We start from the raw sequence: 19,278 nt of genomic DNA on the forward strand, positions 1-19,278 counted from the left end.
CCCCGGGCCACACACCAGAAAGTGGCAAAGGCTGCATTTGAATGCACACCTGCTAACTCCAGGCTCTCAAGCATTACTCTCCGTAAGCCTCAAACCTCCTCATGTGCTGACCACAAGAGCACAGAGTTCCCGTGGCTACAAACATGTGCAGGTCATGCACGCGGATGTGGGCACAGGTCCCCCAAGAACACTGCTGGCACTTACGGCCATCATTTATTTACAAACATATGGCACTCACTCTATGCTCAGTTTTCCTTTTTTTTTTTTTTTTAAGATTTTATTTATTTGAGAAAGAGGAGGGGCAGAGGAAGAGAGAAGCTGAGCAGGGATCTAAACTCAGGCCTGGATCCCAGGGATCTGAATCCCGGGATCATGACTTAAGCTGAAAACAGATGTCCCAACTGACTGAGCCACCCAGGCACCCCCCAGTTTTCCTTTCTAAGCTCTTTGCACCTAATCCCCACAGCAACCCTACGTAGGAGGTAAGAACTATTATTATATTCAACTCACAGATGGGGAAACCGAAGCACAAAGAGGTTGTGTGACTTACCCAAGGTCACACAGGTACTGAGTGAAAAAGCCAGAATTTGAACCTGCACAGCCTGGCTCCAGAATCCAAGCTCCCCCCAGACCTCAGGACCTCTGGCCCACCCCGCCCTCAGCCCTGTGAAGAGGGCTGGACAATACTTCTCAAAGCCTAGCATGAAGAGGAGGAAACAGGCCCAGAGAAGGAAGGTGGCTTGCTCTTACGTACACGGCTGTGTGAGCCAGTCTGTGGAACCTTGAGCATCTGTGTCAGCCTCAGACCCCTGGGGACACCACTGCCCCCAGCTCTGCCCTTGATCTGGGAAACGAAGGCATGATAGTGTGGTCAGGAGGGAACGACACGAGACACAAGCATCACCTTTTAGAAAATAAAACCCAAGAGACCCTGAGACGGACAGGGGAGACCAGAGCCCCCCCCACCCCCCATACACACACACACCAACTGAGAACCAGAGAGGGCAGAAATGGATTCTTTCTGGAGCTCGCAGGTAAACACACTTCAAAGCCACAGAGGGCAGGAGACAGAGGCAGAGGCAGAGGCAGAGGCAGAGGCTGAGGGGCCTCAGCAGTAACTCCGGGCAGGCGGTGCAGACAAGGGAGGGCTGGACACGTGTGGACTGGCAATCACCACTCGGAAAGGCAATTGGAAATTCCAATTTGGGTTTTCAATTTGAAGGTGGAGAGAGGCCAGGAGCTTGGGGGCTGGGGGGACGACTGAGGGAGAGATGGAAAGAGGGAGGACTCAGGGACAGACAAGGGAGGACGAAGGCACAGAGAGAAGGACAAGGAGACAGAGCCACAGAGACAGAAGAGAGATGGGGAGAGGGAAGCAAAAGCAAAGCACAGGATGCCAGGTGTCCCCCCAAAAACAGACTCACCCTTGCACATACACACACACACACACACACACGCACACACTCATGTACTCACATACACACTCTTGCTCAGGACTCAGAGACCCAGGTTCTAATCCTGCCTCTGTTCTTGAAGTGCTGTGTGACCTTGCAGAACACCCAGCTTCCCTCTGAGCCTTTGGTCCCTCTGAGGCCTGGTGAGATTAAGCTGGTTCCAGGAAGGCCAGGAAGGAGACAGGGATGGAGCAAGTGGGTGACAGGGGACAGGAAGGCAGCAACCTCCTAGGAGCCTCCCTCCTGCCCAGAATGGGGTGCACCTCTGTAATAGTCGATGCAAACAGGCAGTGGGCACTTACCCCTCCAGCCCTCCTGGATGCTTCACCAGGATTAATTTACCGGCTCCTCACTCTCACCGTTTTAGGGAGCTAAACCCCATTTAACAGATTAGGAAACTGAGGCACTCTCTGCGAAGGGACTGCCTAGGGTCATTGGGGCCTTCCCAGCAGTGAGTGCCAGCCTGCTGCCATTTACACCGCTTTTCAGAGGGAGACCTCCTCTTCCTCCTCCTCCTCCTCTCTGCTCCCCTGCCGGCAGGCCGGTGGCTGCCGGCCCAGCCCGGTGGCTCGAGCTCCGCGGGCCCGGGAGGGGTGTGTAGCTCCAGCTCGGAAGGCCGCCAAGGCAAGGACGGCAAGAAGCCGCGGCCACGGGGTGCTGCGTGCAAAGAGCCAGCTGGGGCCCAAGGTGCTCCGACCCCACACTCCTACCCCGAACCCCAACCCGGATCGCTGAGGCGCGCGGTGCAAGAAAGCTGTCCTGCGGCGCCACCTAGTGGCCACGAGGCCGCCTGGCCCCTCCGGAGGTTGAGCTGAGGACGCCGCAGGAAGGCAGTGACTGGCGTCCTTGGAATACGAAGCCTCCTCCACCCGGGGACCCTGTGCTGACCATCCCAGATGGGGGGGGGGGGGGGGGACGGGGGGTGGTCCTTTGCCCTCCTGAGAGACTCACACATCCTACAGTCACCTGTCCATGCCTACCTAGCCTCCCACAGGCATCCCAAACTCAACCTTCATCCATCTGATTTGTACATTTATGGAGTGCTTACTACATGTTCCCAGGAGCTAGAGAGAGAACTAGGAACAAAACGAAGATTCCTGCCCTTGTGGAGTATACAGTGGGGCATGGGTGGGAAAGGGGAAAAGACAATTAGCTATAAACATAAGAAAACAATCTAACTCTTTTAGAAACAAATAAAAAGAGCATCTTTGACAACGTAACTCGGTTCCATGACCACCCCCCCCCCCCACACACACACACACAGGGTCCTTAAGGCAAGTTCACGGAGTTCTTTGCCGATTAGATCACCCTACCTTGGAGCGTCTGGGTGGCTCAGTCGGTTAAATGTCTGCCTTTGGCTCAGGTCATGATTCTGGGGTCTTGGGATGGAGCCCCACATCAGGCTCCCTGCTCAGTGGGGAGTCTGCTTCTCCCTCTGCCTGCCACTCCCCCTGCTTGTGTTTGCTCTCTCTCCATCAAAACAAAACAAAACAAAAAACAAAACCTTTAAAAAAAAAAAAAACACCTTTCCTTGGTCACTCCTCTGGGGCCAGTCCTGTCCCAGGTAATGTACCCTCACTGAAGATACATCTCCTCTTCTTCAGAGATGTCTTGATCCTGTGGGCTTGTCAGGCCCCACCACGCAGCACAGCACTATTCTCCTCGACACTGGTGCAGGTTACAGCACACACACACTCAGGCCAGGCTCTACGTCTTCATTTCCAGCTCAGACACCAACACGTGTCTGTGTGTGGGACAGAGAGAGAGAGACCTGGACAGGTTCCTTTGGGTGGTGGGAGGTAAATGAGTTAACAAATGTAAACAGGGGACCCCTGGGTGGCTCAGCGGTTGAGCATCTGCCTTTGACCCAGGCCGTGATCCCAGAGTTCTGGGATTGAGTCCCACATGGGCCTCCCTGCAGGGAGCCTGCTTCTCCCTCTGCCTGTGTCGCTGCCTCTCTCTCTCTCTCTGTGTCTCTCATGAATAAATAAGTAGAATCTTAAAAAAATAAAAAAATGTATGGGATCCCTGGGTGGCGCAGCGGTTTGGCGCTTGCCTTTGGCTCAGGGCGCGATCCTGGAGACCCGGGATCGAATCCCACGTCGGGCTCCCGGTGCATGGAGCCTGCTTCTCTCTCTGCCTGTGTCTCTGCCTCTCTCTCTCTCTCTGTGACTATCATAAATAAATAAAAAAAAACTTAAAAAAAAAATGTAAACAGTACCTTGACACCTTGACATACTATTTGCTATTATTAACATCTATTTTAATGTTCTCTCCCCTGAGGACTAGCTGATGGATGTCAGACAGTGAGGCCCGCCCAGCAGGTCCAGCTGAGTCATCTCTATGCCCCACTCTCAACAGTGCAGGGCATACAAAAGGCCCTCAAATCATACTCCTCGTCATTCACTACTCATTTATTGAGTGCCTTCTGCATGCCAGGTACTGGGCTAGGAGCTGCGGGTGGAGCTGTGAACAAGGCAAGGTTCTTCCCCACTGTAAGAAGAGTCATTTCTGGGCTGGAAGTCCTCAAACTTCTTGGTCTAAGAGACTCTACACTCTTAAAAATTTTTCAAAAAAAAAAAAATTCAGGATCCGAGAGAGTTTTTCCATGTGTAAATACCTATTGATATTTACCAGTATGAGAAACTAAGACTGAGAAAATTTTAATTTTTAAAATTTAATAAGTTGGGGATCCCTGGGTGGCTCAGCGGTTTAGCGCCTGCCTTTGGCCCGGGGCGCGATTCTGGAGACCCGGGATCGAATCCCACGTCGGGCTCCCAGTGCATGGAGCCTGCTTCTCCCTCCTCCTGTGTCTCTGCCTCTCTCTCTCTCTCTATGTCTATCATAAATAAATAAATAAATAAATCTTTAAAAAAAATTTAGTAAGTTAACAAAATGTATTAATTCATGGGGCACCTGGGTGGTTCAGTGGTTAAGCGTCTGCCTTGGGCTCAGGTCGTGATCCTGGGGTCCTGGGATCGAGTCTCACATCAGGGGAGCCTGCTTCTCCCTCTGCCTGTGTCTCTGCCTCTCTCTCTCTCTGTGTCTCTCATGAATAAATAAATTAATTAATTAATTAATAATAAATAAATAAATAAAATCTTTTTAAAACTATTAATTCATTTTTTAAAAAGTCAATAGCAAACCCATTGCATGGTATAAATATTGAGCTGTGGGAGACCCAGTGGCCCGGTGACGTTGTTGTCAGACATACTCTTTTTTTCCGGCCTTATGTGAAATAAATATTTCTAATGAAATAGTTGTATCTTCCAAACACGGGCGGGGAACCACTGATAGGGTTTTGCATTTTTGCAAACCTCTTCTCATGTCCGACTTAATGGAAGACAGCTGGATTCTCAACCTACTCGACCTGTGCGATATGCTGCTTCGGTTGATGTTTGGAGAAAAAAGAATCCGGCTGTACACTTCGCTTTATCGAAAAACTTGGTAATGCAGAAAAACCCTCGGGCACCACGAGGCCGCAGGACGCGAGCCCCAGGACCCACCCGCCAGGGAGGGTAACCGACCGCTCCCCGGAGTGGGCGTGGCCTAGTGCGCCAGGGGCCGGCTGGGTTGGGATTGGACAACAAATGCGTCCTTCGGCAGGTTGGCCCCGCCCCAGGCCCCGCCCCTATTTCCTCTCCGTAGTGAAGCGGCGACTCCACGCGCAGGCGTCCTAAGGCAGGCGGGCACTTCCGGCCACTCGCTCCGGAACCTTCTGTTCCCGCTCGGGTTTCCGCGGAGACCAAGAAGGCGGCCAAGGCGGAAGTAGCCTGAGTGTGTGGGCGGAGCTAGGTGCAGCCATGTCGGCCGCCCTGCTGCGGCGGGGCCTGGAGCTGCTGGGGGCGCCGGAGGGTGAGGCGGGCCTGGCCCGGGACGCGCGGCGCGGGCGGAGGGGCAGCGGGGGCGGCGGGCAGGACCCCCGAGGGTGCGGGACGCTCCAAGCCAGGCGTGGCGCGGGCGGAAGACCTGCGCGCCCCGTCAGCCGGGTCCGCCCGTCTCTCCCTTCCCCTGCAGCCCCCCAGGGCGCCCCGGGCCAGGCCAAGCCGAGCGGGGCTCGGGCCAAGCGGGGCCGGAAGGCGAAGGCGACCCAAGCCCAGAAACTGCGGAACTCGGCCAAGGGGAAGGTGCCCAAGTCCGCGCTCGGTGAGCTGGGGAGGGGGCGGCCCCTGGGGAGGGGGCGCTGGAGGCTGAGCTCGAGAGGCCGCCGGGCATTGCCTGGGGGGTGCCCCGGGCGCGGAGCCGGGTCCCGGGGGCACGAGGTGGACGAAGCACGTCGTCCCGGCCGCCCGCGTGGGGAGAGGAGCCGCGAAGAGCTTCCGAGTCAGGCTGCGCAGTAAGGCGGGGGGCGGCGGCGGGGCCGGAGGATCAAAAGCCAAATCAGACCTCTGTGCGCGCGCGACGGTTAAGGCCGAACCTGAGGGGGTGTGAGAGTGAGCCACGGGAAGAGCTCCCGAGAAGAGCGCGAGGCAGGGTTGGGAGAAGTTCGTGGCTTTGAGCACTGGCAAGACAGAAGCCTGGAAAAGATGCTGTTCCAAATCCTGCATAAAGAAGCGATCACCCTGTGAGGTCGGCGCTGTCATTACCCCCATTCCTCAGATGCAGAAACGGGCACCTGCCCAGGTGGTACAGGTAGAAACCAGGCAGCGTGTCTGCAGAGATGCGCTCTCACTGGCTGCCTTTCCGGTGCGAGGCACTGTAGCCTGCGCGGCCACGATGGTGCGGGGATGATTGCTCCGGGGGGAGGATGTGGTGAAGACGGGGAGCGCTGATGAGCGGCAGTGCTGAATTGGCTGAGGATGGAGGATAAAGAGGGAGGTGCCCAGAACAGAGCTGTTTCCCGGAGAGCATCCTTGGAGATATGATGCCACCTAATGGGAGGGACAGGTGCGGGCTGGATGCTGGGGTCTTAGGACATGTGGCAGGGCCTGGTGAGCTCCCGTGTGTCTTTGAATGGCCTGGGGCCTGGTACATAAAGGATGTTCAGGGGTTTGTTGAACTGTGAATTCCAAGCAGGAAACAGCACGAGCCAAAGTGTGGAGGCAGGAAAGTGAGACGCGATTGAGCAGCAGCGATGCTGATGTGAGACGGGAACATAGGGTGCCACGGGTCACCTTAATCCCAGCCCTTGTCCCACCACCCTGTCACACTGCATCGCAGGTGATGAGGGGACTCTCTAGCCATCGCTGTGGCTGCCACCTCGGTGTGGGCTGCATCATCTCTTACCTGGCTTATTTTAAAAGCCTCTTAAAACCGCCACTCCCCCACCTGGTAATCCTGTTCTCACCACAGCAGCCAGTGATCCTGTGAAGTACCCCCACACCCTCCAATGGCTTCCATCGGACTTGGTACCTAATGAGGCCCCGCATGGTCCGCCCCCCTCCGTCTTCTCTCCTCCTGCTCTCCCTTCCCCAGTCTAGCCATTTTCTGTTCTCCAAACACAAGGATCACACTTCTTCGGGTTCTTTGCACTGGCTGTTCCCTCTGCTTAGAATACTCTTCCCACACTCCCCCCTTGAGTTTTTGCTAAAACGTCATTTCACTGAGGCCTGCTCAGACCCACCTATTTAGAATTGCAACCCTCCACCCCTGACATTCCTCATTTCTCTTCACTGTGGCATTTTTCTTCATAAAAAATATCACTCTCTAAAATACTATTTACCTTGCTTATTGTGTTTCTTTGCTCTGGACTGTAAGCTCCACGAGGGCTGGAGTTTCTGTTTTCTGCTGTATGCCCTGCATGTAGACCAGTGTCTGACAGTAAATGCTCAGGACTTGTTTGTTGCATTAGTCACTTGAGGATCTGGGAGCCAGGGGCGGAGGGGGTGCTTTCTGTAGGATCATGTGGAGAGTAGACTTGATAGAAGAGGGCCCGGGGTGCTGGAGTTAACCCAGGGCGGGACACAGGGCCTTTGGCATGGCTGGTAGGGGGTGGGGAAGAGCTATCAGGAGGGGACCCAGAGGCTTCCCAGGAGTACCTCTGAAATGATGCCCCCCTGCCTGCCATCCACAGCTGAGTTCCAGAAGCAAGAGTGTCAAGGCTACCTCGGAGTCAACCTGAAGTTTATGACCAGCGCAAGAAGTACAGTGGCTGAGTCAGTCACCCAGCAGGTTTGTTAGAGGGGTGGGCTATGGGACCAGAATCTGAGTGGGGAGAGCCAAGGTTGTTTCTGAGACCTGTGGGAGTCTCTGCCCTAAGCACAGAGCAGAGGTCAGGCTACCCCTCTGGAAAGTGGAGAGCAGAGCAGGGCTGTTGGAGGCTGGGCCTGGCCTAACTCCCCTATGACCCTGTGGGCCCGGTTTGTTCCTCTAAGTGGAAATGGTGTAGCTAGTGAGAGGGTAGCACTTAGTAAGCTGTGGTCGTGTAGCTCCAAGGGGCTGTCCCTTCATGTGCAGAGAGATACCACCCAGGGATCCTAACACCTCCCCCCCTCCTGCCCCACATCCCCAGATTGTGCGCCAGAACCGGGGCCGCAAGGCCTGTGACCGGCCTGTAGCCAAGAAGAAAAAGAAGAAGGAGGCTGAAGGCACCGTGTTCACCGAGGAAGATTTCCAGAAGTTCCAGCAGGAATACTTCGGCAGCTAGGCTTCCAGGAGAACACAGCGGGGAAGGTGCTCAGGCCATCTCCTCCTCTGGCCTCACAGCCTCTCCTGGCCCCTGGCCCCTGCTAAGCTGCTGGCCTGGCACAAGGAAGCCTTCGGGCCAAAGCCAGGGCAGGGTGGTTAGCATGGAGCTGGTGAGCTGGAAGCCTTGGGGAGGATATGCGCTCAGACCAGAGCTGACATCTGCAGGCTTGGAAGGAGCCATCTACCTTCTGGAAAATATTTCTGTTTTGTTTGCTTTGGCCCAAGTGAGGCTGGATGCTAGCCCTCGGGGCCATACCTCTAGGAGCAGGAGGGCTGCTGGGCAGGCTTCCAGGGCCTAATAAATGTGGACCCAAGAGCAGTGTGTGCTGCTAATCTATTTTATGGGGTGTCTCCCATCTCCGGCACCGGGGGGCCTTTCCCCATCTCCCATGATCCTTTTGCTCTGAGTCGGATTTCCTCCGGTCCAGCCCCAGAGCAGCTGGTGCCCTGGAGAACACCTCACCCAGCATCTGCTGATGGGCCGAGAGGAGCCCTCCTCCCCTGGAGGTGGCAGCCCCAGCTGACAAGACAGCCCTGGATACAGACATAGTATCTGCGAGGGCTAGGGACTTCGTTCCAGAACAGTCAGCTTGGGGTTCAGGAAGCAGGGGCGTGGCTGGTTTGTGCTCTGGGAGGGGGGGTCAACTCAGGAAGTGACCTCAAGAAGCAGGGCGTCATACTCTGTGCCCAAGCGGGAAGCTGGGGCTGAGGTTGGGGCTGCACCCCTGTGAGGGCAGGCTGGACCCCTTACAGCAGGCACGTGCCAGGGATGGGCACATGTCGAGCGAGAGCATGAGTGTGTGGATATGCTGCCTGGATGGGTCTTCGGTGTGGAGGAGACCTTCCCCTTCTGCTCTGGGCAGCTCCGTCCAGCTCTGCTCCCCTGTGTGGTCATGGCGTTGCCTAGCGGAGGACTGCTGAGGGGCCCCTGTGGCCGCTCAGCTGGGAGCCACCATCTGCCAGCCCCACGCTGGGTCCTTCTGGCCAGCAGGGAGCGGGTTCCACCCCTCACGGCCTGGGGTCCGCTCCTGGTGGTTGACCAGCTCTCCATCTGAAGTGAGGACCACAGGGGACCTCTGTGTAGGGGCCTCTGTCCATCCGGGAGGGGAGGGTGCTGTGGTGCCAACCCTTAGGGACCCGCCTGCCCCACATGGGCCTGTTCCACGGAAGGGCTCCTGCCTGCTGAGCTCTAACAGCCGCCTTGGGGGGAGAGGCAAACTTGGATATCCTCGGAGTGTCCTCCCGTCCACCTCAGCCTCTCAGCAAGAAGCTGGCTCGGCTGCGCAGGAGCCCTTGTGCTCACCCCAACAGGTGTCCCCGCCAGCTGCAGAGTCACAGGCCTGGCTCCGGGCTACTGCCACTTCTCTGCTTGTGGGCTCTCCAGTAGTGCTCATGTTCCATTTGTGCCGCCTGGCACTGGTGAGGTGGGTGTCCGTGCTCCCCTTGGGTGACCAAAGTTACGGCTCACTTTTGAGATCCCGGTCCGGTGGGTGGAGGTAGGACTCTGGGACCTGCTTTTAACCATCACCCTGGACAGGGGTTCCTGGGTGGCTCTGTCAGTAAGGGTCTGGCTTTGGCTCAGGTTGTGATCTCCCGGTCCTGGGACCCAGCCCTGCTCAGGTGTGGAGTCTGCTGCTCCCTCTGCCTATGTCTCTCCCTCTTTCTGTGTGTGCTTTTCATGAATAAATAAACAAACAAACAAACAAATAAATAAATAAATTTAAAGGGAAAAACAGTCATTCTGGACAATTCTGGTACAAGTGCTTAGGAGGTGGCTGAGGGCCCGGGAGACCCTGCTAGAGGCCCTGGAGGAGGGAGGATGTGCCACTATTAGGGGACGGGTGTGTGCAAAAGTCAAGGATGGGGGTGCTGACCATGAGCTCCAAGACCTGGTGGCTGACCGATCAGCTAGAAGACGAGGGACAGGGCCCAGATAAGAGGACATGGAGTTGCCACGTTCGCTCGGGCTCTAAAGAGACCAGGAAGGAGGAGGCCTTCCTCCGTTGAGACATTGAGTGGATACAAAGCATTTGCGTCTTGTGCTTTGGGGCCGCTGGCAGATTTGGACCATACAGAGCAAAGCTGGAGGGACTCCTGGTGACCGATGGGAGGGTCCCCCCGCAGCCCCGGGGTTTGCACAGTGGGGCAGGCTGTGTGAGCCAGCCACTCTTCCTGGTTGGTTACGACTTAGCCTGGCGGGAGAGGGGGCAGGACCGCCACATGGGACCTTGCTGGGGCGCAGCCGCAGGCCTGCCCAGTTGGTGTGGACAGAGGGTTAGGCCCCTGCAGGAGCCGGTGTGTCCCCACTGGGTGACTTCCTGCAGCAGAGCCGGGCGGCGGCCCTCAGGGGCGGGTGGGTGGACGGGGACTGGGCATTCAGCACGTTCGCGTTGCGGGGTTTGCTGGGCCAGCTTCCTCCGGGTCCCTCATTTCTCTCCATCCACAATTTCCCAATCCTTTGAAGCCTGGACGTGCCCTCCAGGCAGCCTGCTCTGGCCTCCCACCCAGGAGCCCCTGCTCCTTCCCCTGAGGTCACCCAGCCTCACAGTCCGAGTCCTGGCACCGTCACCTCCGACTTGGCGTGAGCATCCGCCGGCCTCTGAGCTGCCTTCCCTCGCCACGCGGCGCCCGGCACAGGTGTGCGGGCTCTCAGGCGCCGCTCGGGGGCTTGCGTCTCCGCCTGGACGTCCTCCTGGTCTCTGGCCGCCTCACCGGCCCGCCTGCGTGTGGAAGGGGCACGCCGAGACCCGACACACCCTCTGCCGGCATCTGAGTTGAAGTGAAAGCCCTGCTCCTCGCCTGATTTTCTCCAGCTCCAGAAATGGAAGCTCCCTCCTTCCAGGTGCTCAGCCGCCGTCGTGTCCCCTCCCGCCCCGCACCGGGGCCTGACTCGCTTGACCTTTGCCGTCCATCCAGGCTGTCCTCGTCCCCCGTGCTGACCCCGGCCAGGTCCTCTTTCCCTGCCCACCTGCCACCCACAGACTGTCAGAGGAACCCTGTTCAAATAGCGGCCACTCCTGCTCTGGGGACTCCCCGAGTCACAGGGAGACTCAAGTCCCATCACGGCTACAAGGCCCTGGGCCACCTGTACCCCCCCACCCCGGGCACTCGGGGCTTACTCCCTCCCAGGGAGGGCCTCCCTAAACACCCATCTTACATGGGCAGATCCGCTCCACGCCCACCGCCACGGTAGAGGCCCTGTTGGCGGGCGCCTTGCAGGACGAGAGCAGACATTTTGGTCTGTTCTCCTCACTACTGAATCCTCAGCACCCAGGATGAGTCCCCGGGGGGGGGGGGGGCTCATGAATAGTCGGAGAGAAACCTGAAGGTCTGCTCCCGATCTCCCGGACCTGCGGCCTCGTCCTCAGGGCAAAACAGGCGTGCAGTGCCCAGAGCTCAGTGGCTCGGCCCCTAGGTGGGCAGCAGAGGACTCGCGCTGAACCGGGAGCCCCCGTTCCCCCCACGCACCCACCCCACCGCAGCAGGGGTAGAGCCCAGCTCCGGGGCAGACCAAGGCCTAGCAGGGCCCACAGCGGTGGGGCTGGCCTCACTCTCCCACCCCCTTCTCCACCCCTCTGTCTGTGTGGGGTTCTCAAGCACAGAGAGCCCATGTGCTGAGCAAGGCCTCTGTCGCTGTCTAGACCAGCTGGCACTGGGCCACCGTCCACCCACAGACTTGCGTCATTAAAGCAGCTGCAATCATCAGGTCCTCCTTACCACGCCTAATGCGGATTATGAGCCAACAACCCGAAAGCCCTCAGAGCCCTACCTCTGAACTCTAAGTAGCTCTTAGTAATTACTATTATATATTTTTTGTTGTTGTTGTTTAAAATTTATTTATTTATTCATTCATAGAGACAGAGAGAGAGAGAGAGAGAGAGAGAGAGAGAGGCAGAGACACAGGCAGAGGGAGAAGCAGGCTCCATGCAGGGATCCTGACGCGGGACTTGATCCGGGGTCTCCAGGATCACGCCCTGGGCTGAAGGCGGTGCTAAACCACTGAGCCACTGGAACTGCCCAGTAATTACTATTATTTGCCATGCACTCTTGTAGGTCCTGGACATATGGGAACGAACAAGACAGCAAGATCTCTGCCATCAAAGAACTTACTCACATTGTCACTGGGGAGTGGGAAATAGTAAATAAACATGCATGCAAATAGGTTCAACTAGAGATAGGGTATGTAAAAACTAAAACGGTAAAGCAGAGGGGTGGGACATAAGAGTCCTCTTGGAAGGTCTTTGGTGGGGACGTAGGAGACCTGCATGAGAGAGGAAAGGAGCCCTGGAAGCCCGGGTGGCTCAGCGGTTTAGTGCCGCCTCCAGCCCAGGACATGATCCTGGAGGCCTAGGACTGAATCCCACATCAGGCTCCCTGCATGGAGCCTGCTTCTCCCTCTGCCTGTGTCTCTGCCTCTCTCTCTCTCTCTCTCTCTCTGGTCTCTCATGAATGAATAAATAATTTTTATTTTTTTGTAAAATCTTAAAAAAAAAAAAAAAAAAGGAAAGGAGCCCTGGAGAGTCATTAAAGCTCATTGGAATGCAGAGTGATGGGTTTAACTGCTAACTCAGGGAGGGTGGGGTGGAGCTGAGAAATTAGCTTTCAACAGTGTCCTAGGTGGCGCTGCTGTCGGTCTCAGGAGCAGAGGGCTTTTGAGAATTGCCACACCCCAGCACTAACTGGAGGACAGGAGATAATAGAGCTCATTTATAAGTGTCCCTGACCGGCTTCAATGGTTTTTTGCCAAGCTTCTTCTGACGTAAGGCATGGCTTTTATTTATTTTTCAATGTTGCCAGCAACTATAGCACAAGGAATTTATTGAGGAAATGGGACTGGGGCTGAGCACTAACGTGTGGGCAGGTCTGGACGCTGGAGAGGCGAGAGGCTAGGTGCCCAGAGGGGAAACAAGAGGGCGCAGCTCAAGGACGAAGGCATGGGAGTGGTGGGAGCAGCAAGAAGTTTTTTTCTTGGAAGAGGAACCAAGTGCTGGTGATAAGGAAGATAGTATCTAACCTTTGAGGACTTATCTTACTGGATGCACAGAGTGCTCCAAAGGTCCTGAGGCAGGAATGAGCTTAGCAGAGAACTGCAGGAAGGCCGCGTGGCCGGAGCACAGCGAGGAACTGTGAAGGAGGGCAAGGGCTGAGCATGGTCTGTGGTCTGAGCCTACAGGCTCCACAGGGACCTTTGCTGCCCATCCCATCCCTGCCTTTGGGTTTGGGGAATCCTTAGCTGCAGGGGCCTGGGAAAAGGCATAGCTCAGTGTCCGGGCCTTAGGCACTGTCCCTCAGGGCACCCCAGGGAAAGGTTTCTGTCAAATGGAGGAGTGGGCCACCGTCTCTGAGGGGAGAGGGTCCCACTGGCACTGGATGTGTCAGGGTGGCTGTCTCACTTCCTCTCAAGTCTCCGTGTCCTCCTCCTGCCCTCACCCCGCATGTCCCAGACCCAGGATGATTGTGCAAAGCATGAACTGTTGGGGGTGGACAAGGAAGCAGCTTTTGCAGTTGTAGATTTTTATTTCCTATCTTGGATAAAAAACAAAAAACAAAAAAACAAACAAAAAACCCCCTATAACTCTGTAAGGTCACAACACTGAGGTGAGGCACAGAGCAGAATCACAGATGGCAGTGCATGTGGGGGCCCTTGGCAGTGGCTGCGGGCTCCCCACTCTCCTCCAGCTCCTCACCAGGTAGGATTGTGTGAAAAATTAATGTGATTTTAAGAAAGCCTCCACATTCGTATTGACCTGCAACAAACCACCTTAGTACCCCACCTAAGCTTTAAGATGAATGTCCTGGGCTCCCCTATAATCCTGTCTGTAAGGAATTCTGGGGCCACACAGACTAGAAGTGTGCACGTTGGAGTCCTTCTGCCTGGGTCCGAATCCACCTGGTAGCTGGGCCAGTCACTCAACCACTCCAGGCCTTAGCTCCCTCGGATAACGAGGTGCTTCTTACAAAGAAGGACTTGGGGGTCACCTGCTGGAATCCTGTTTTGAGTCCCACATTGTGATTACCTAAAACCTTTAGTTTTGAATAGAACTTGGTTTTCCTAACATTAACATGTATAGCTGAGTGGGTGCTTTTTTTTTTTTTCTTAAAGATTCTATTTACTCATGAGAGACACATAGAGCAGCAGAAACACAGGCAGAGGGAGAAGCAGGCTCCATGCAGGGAGCCCGACATGGGACTCGATCCCAAGTCTCCAGGATCACTCCCTGGCTGAAGGCAGGTGCTAAACTGCTGAGCCACTCCGGCTACCGGGATGCTGTTTTTCTAACCAGTAAATCCCCATATTTGGCTGGTTAACTGTTCAGCTTAAAGGCAGAGTATCTTGTGATATTTTAATACCGATTGGTAGACCCCGGTAAGATGTGGGAGGCTCTTGGCCTTGTGAGGAATCCTACAATCTTAAGGGAAGACGTCCACCCCCTCCAGCACCCCAGAGCAATGTTCCCATCAGGGTCACCGCTGCTTGCATCCCAACAGGGGGCTGGCTCTCCCACTTACTATGCTGGGCATTGGGAAGCAGATCAGGGAAACACAGGCCCACCTTGCAGACAGACCCTCACATGCCTTGTTTTCCAAGCTCTTCGAGGGGCCAAATGGGTGAAGAGCCATAGGTTCCTTCACATACCTACTTTCCCCAGAGGAAATGCCCCACAGGGTTACCCCAGGGACCAGGAGAAAGCACATAAAAAGCTCACACTACCTGGTGCCACACTGGGTGTCCCCATCGCCATTCCAATGAACGTCAAGACTGGCTCTTCCTGGAGAGCTAGCCCTGCACACCAATTGCAGCAAGGATTCCTCTGGTCAGATTGCCAGCCTTTGAGCCCAGCACTGGCTAAGAATTTCTGCATCTCTTTAAAACTCCTTTAACAGTCCATTCCAAGAAAAACCCAAAGACCTTTTCTTTGCAGTTCCAGGATTGAGTTTACAGAACTTGAGTTCAAAGTGGAATTTAACCTTGTATGCCCAGGTGGGGCCTTACCTGGGTACTCAAGACTAGTCAGTGTTATGGCTTATGAGGCCACAGCCTCACCCCCAGAGTCTCCTGTGGAGGCCCTGAGCCCAACAGGATTGAGCCAACTCCACTTGACTTGGTCACCATCACCAGGGTAGAGATTAAGACAAGAAACCAGGTACACACGAGCTCAAGTACTTTCACTACAAAATAATTTATTACAACACAGCTTCAGCGCAAGCCTATGTACAAGCACACATTCCTGACACCCCCAACTAGGGGACCCTTTTCTTCTCCCTGGCCTTTCTGACCTCCTCTATCAAATCTTTCAGATACTGGATCTCCTTAGCTAAAGAATCTGCCCTCTCCTTCAGAGCCTCGTTCTTCTTTTCCAGTTCTTTACACTCACCAGTGAGGGCTTCCTGCTCTGCCCTCTTCTTCTGGCGGTACCTAGTGGCTGCTGTCTTGTTCTGCTCCATTTTTTTCAGTTTCTTATCTAGTTTCTCAACCTTTACTTTTGCGGTCTTCTCTCCAGGAGGGTCATAGGGTTTGGGGCGGGCAGAACCACAGAGGGAACCTGGAGACAGCAGGCTCCTATTTGGAGAGCCCCTGGAGGTAGAGGGGCTATGCTGGGGGGACCCAAGATAGGACTCAGGACTCATACAGATGCCACTGTCATTATCTGAGGGGGCATCTTCCTCCTTTATGCACTGAGGGATCACGGTAATGTAAGCAGTAGAATCTGACTTTCTATCTCCTTCAGAGATATCCACTTCACTGCCTAGCTCTAAACTAAAAGAATGATCTGGAGTGGAGGACAGGGCCCCTGGGGAGAGTGGAAGTGGTTGCAGAAAGGTAAAGGGGGCAATCTGGTCTGTTTTTGGTAAACTTTCTGGGAGATGGCCAATTGGGTTCACGATCTGAGGGGGCTCCTTATTAGTCTCCTGGACTAGGGGGTCAAAGAGATCACACGTGTCATCCAACGTGGCCAAAAGCTCATCTGGCATGGTTTCCAGGTCATCTATACTGAACAGAGTGTCAAAATCAAACTCCTTCAGATCCATTTTCTCCACCATCCAATCTGTCCCGGAGAAGGCATCCTCTGCAAAAGAGTCAAGAAGGAACCCGAGAGGTCAGACGCACACTTCAGCAACAGCCCGGAGACCAGACCCGGCGGCCAACGACCCCCACTCACCCTTGCCGTTGTCTGAGGCACTGACCAACCCATCCAAAGCCAGCCATTCGGAGGAGCCCGCCTTAGCCTTGTCGCTGGAGAACCCATGAGGTTTGAAGTGCTTGGCCACCTCCAGGTAGTCGTCTAAGAGACCTAGGCTTTCCTCAGCCCCCAAACCCGACTGGTCGAAGGGGGACATCAAGTCCCCCACCAACACCTCGCTGCTCAGGAAACTCATCTCGGCCATGTCGCGGGACTTTACTGGAATCGAGGAATGTGCTTAATTCGAAGGTGTCTTTGTCGGTTACAGCAACGCTGCTGCTGGATGCCGTGAAAAGCCTGAAACGGAAGCAGAAACCGAAACCCCTTCGACATCGGCCGGTCCGGGAAGCTCATCCCTTCCTCCCGGGGGCAGGACGGCCAGACTGGAACTCCACTCGGGAGCAGAGGCTCGGGGACACGTGGCCCCGGGGCCATGGCTTCCACCTTCCCCGCGGCCCCGTCGGGCCGCCCAAGATGGACGCCCTCGGGGCCGGGCCGCTCCTCCCCCCGCCGCCGGAGGAGGCGCGCCCGGCTCATGTCCAAATACGGCCCAGGCCGCCCGGCCCCGCCCACGGCCGCCCGTGACTCACGCTGCGCCGCCGCCGCCCTGCCCGGCCGCCATCTTGGCCCCTGCCACGTTTCGCGGGGGGCCGGGCGGGAAGCCGTCGGGGGCCGCGGCCGGGGCCGGGGCCGCCGAGGGCTCGCTTCTCCCCGCCGGGCCGCACTCTCCTGACCCAGAAGCGTCGGCGTCTCGAGGACACCCAAACAGGGGCCACGCGTCCCGGGCGCTCGTAAAGCCGCTTCCCCCTACGCGGCACCGCCCCGCCCCGCCGCAGGCCGCGCCCAGGCGGGCCGACTGCCCTCGCCGACCCGGGGGAGCACGGCGCGGGCGGCCCCGTACTTACGCCATGGCTTAAGCCGCTGGGGGGTGCCGCTGCAGAGCCTGGTGCTGCTGCCGCCGCTGCAAAGGCCAATGCTGCCGCAGGCACTGCTGCCTCTAATACGCCATGGCGGCCGCGGACCCTGGGGGATTGGAGGAGGGAAGGCGCACGCTTGCCACAGGGATCTACATCTACAGGCGGGAGGAAGGGAAATGGCCGCGCCGCGCCGATCGAGGGTCCTTTATAGACTTTGCCTCTATGAGGACGCATCACACCGCACATCCTTCCGCCGCGGTCACGTGACCCGCGCCTCCCACCCACCCGTCTTCGCGATCCGACGCCCCTATCGTGTCCGACCAGCGACTTTTAGGTCCACGGCGTAGCTGTGAAGAGAAGAGTTGTTACTTCCAACGTCTCGAGAAAGGAAAAAGGCGCGCTACTTTGCAAGGCTACTAAGATCAAAGAGCCTCTCCTCCCTCTGCCGCCGGGAGCGCGGAGGGATTCCTCAGACACACCTCGCTTCCGGCGTCAGCCTGGGGGGCGGGGAGAGAAGTCTTTCACCTCAAGGAAGGTTTTTATTGTGAAGTCAGAGGCCGCCTGGTTATCGCGCGAGATGCTGGCGGAGAGCGAGCGTCGAGCTGATTGGTTAGACATGGTGAGTCATATATATCTCGGTTTCCTATTGGCTCAGACCCCGGGATGGGCGGGCCGCTCCGAGCGGGAGGCCGGGTCCGAGCGGGAAGGGGCGGAGCGGCCAGCGGGGTTCCCGCCGCCGGGCTGTGTCCTCCGTGGCCGCGTCTCGGTGAATCCGCTCTGTAGTGGCTTCTTGAGCCTGGCGTACGCGAGGCTGTCCGAGACGACCCTGGCTCCTCCCCCGGGCTTCTGGAGCCCGAGGAGTCCCAAACGGCGACATCAGGCCCTGGCCCCTGTGGTCCCTTCCTGCCACCCTCCGTCCAGCTCCGAATTAGAGACCCAAGTTCAGGCCCGAGATGAAACTAGGCAAAAGGAAGTGGAATTTCGGGTGCGTTTTCATCACACGCAAGCACCGAAGTAGCTGAAAGGGGAGACTGAGGGCCTCAGTCGGGTTCTAAACGCTCCCCACACACCGTCAGGGGCCAACGCCGCGTCCTTCCCGTGAACTCTCCAGTCCGGTCGGGAAGGTGCACAATCTAGCCCAGTTAGTGACTCTCGCATACCGGCCTGCCAAAACGTTTCTGTTAAAAGTATGCAGTCTATCACAGGGAACTTCTTTTGGTTTATACAGATGCAGTTCCCCTAAGAGATTTTGTTAAACTGGTATCTGTCCCTCTCCCAATTCTGCAACCTGGTGGGGGGAGAATCTTGAGCACCCACGCCCACTCACGGAGGTTTGGAGGTTCGTGTTTGGAAGCGGCGGTCCAGGTCAAGGCCTGCAACTTGCTCTCCACCGGAGAGCTGTGAAGAGTGCCGGGAAAGGTCTCCACTATCCTCCGTCTCCTTCAGGCCCCTGGAGGGCAGAAACCTTGGAGTTTCTGCCTCCGTTTTAGTGGGCCATAGAACTGTAGGAGGGCTGTGAGGTCAAAAATTGGGGGGGGGGGGGGGGGGGCGGACACTGTCCTTGATAACTACAGACCACTCACTAGCCAGCCCAACGATTTCTTTACAAGGTCAAACTGAGAACTAATGGGAGGTGTGTGGCCCAAAGCCACACAGCTGCCAGTGGAGGCATGGGTCAGGCCTCAGATTTTAGAAGCAAACCCCAAAGGATCCTGGCTCTGCTATTTAGTAGCTGAGACATTTTGGTTAAGCAGTTTATCCTTGCTGAGCCAGTTCCCTCATCTGTAAAATGAGGCTAATTATGAGTCTCCTCATCCTTAGAATGAAAATCATATTTAGAAAGCGCCAAGCGAAGTGCTGGGAAGTGCTTCATAAATGGTTGCCTATTACTATCATTATTAGAACTCCGGTCTTTTGATCCTGACGTTCCCACTCCACATCTTTCTTACATCATCCTGCTTCTTCAAGGGCCACCTATTACTGAGATGAAACCAGCAACGACTGGTACATGCTGGGTCAAGTATGATTCTTCTACTGTCTTGGAGAATCGCAAATGTCAAGATATAAAGAAGCTGTCTAGTCTTTCGGTGCAAAGAC

At 56.2% G+C, this 19,278-nt stretch overlaps 2 protein-coding genes across 2 annotated transcripts; one reads left to right on the forward strand and one right to left on the reverse strand.

The window, feature by feature from the left end:
- Positions 1-5,152: 5,152 nt before the first annotated feature.
- On the forward strand, positions 5,153-8,400 carry RPS19BP1 (ribosomal protein S19 binding protein 1). Its single transcript, XM_038550502.1, has 4 exons — positions 5,153-5,309; positions 5,472-5,600; positions 7,468-7,565; positions 7,906-8,400. The coding sequence occupies exons 1-4, from the start codon at positions 5,258-5,260 to the stop codon at positions 8,038-8,040; spliced, it is 414 nt and encodes a 137-aa protein (XP_038406430.1). The 5' UTR covers positions 5,153-5,257; the 3' UTR covers positions 8,041-8,400.
- Positions 8,401-15,238: 6,838 nt separating this feature from the next.
- ATF4 (activating transcription factor 4) lies at positions 15,239-17,383 on the reverse strand. The gene is made up of 3 exons (XM_038550503.1): positions 17,170-17,383; positions 16,244-16,561; positions 15,239-16,150 (listed from the first exon to the last, which is right to left on the reverse strand). Exons 2-3 carry the CDS (start codon positions 16,467-16,469, stop codon positions 15,324-15,326), a joined length of 1,053 nt encoding a protein of 350 aa, XP_038406431.1. The 5' UTR covers positions 16,470-16,561; positions 17,170-17,383; the 3' UTR covers positions 15,239-15,323.
- Positions 17,384-19,278: the final 1,895 nt, after the last annotated feature.

Source organism: Canis lupus, chromosome 10, assembly GCF_011100685.1.
Source record: "Canis lupus familiaris isolate Mischka breed German Shepherd chromosome 10, alternate assembly UU_Cfam_GSD_1.0, whole genome shotgun sequence".
In the NCBI taxonomy this organism is placed as follows: domain Eukaryota; kingdom Metazoa; phylum Chordata; class Mammalia; order Carnivora; family Canidae; genus Canis; species Canis lupus.

Coding starts and splice junctions, on each gene's coding strand:
- RPS19BP1 (XM_038550502.1), top strand. CDS start 5,258: ATGTCGGCCGCCCTGCTGCGGCGGGGCCTGGAGCTGCTGGGGGCGCCG. Junction 5,310..5,471: donor GCTGCTGGGGGCGCCGGAGG/GTGAGGCGGGCC, acceptor CTTCCCCTGCAG/CCCCCCAGGGCGCCCCGGGC. Junction 7,566..7,905: donor CTGAGTCAGTCACCCAGCAG/GTTTGTTAGAGG, acceptor CCACATCCCCAG/ATTGTGCGCCAGAACCGGGG.
- ATF4 (XM_038550503.1), bottom strand. CDS start 16,469: ATGGCCGAGATGAGTTTCCTGAGCAGCGAGGTGTTGGTGGGGGACTTG. Junction 16,151..16,243: donor TGCCTCAGACAACGGCAAGG/GTGAGTGGGGGT, acceptor ACTCTTTTGCAG/AGGATGCCTTCTCCGGGACA.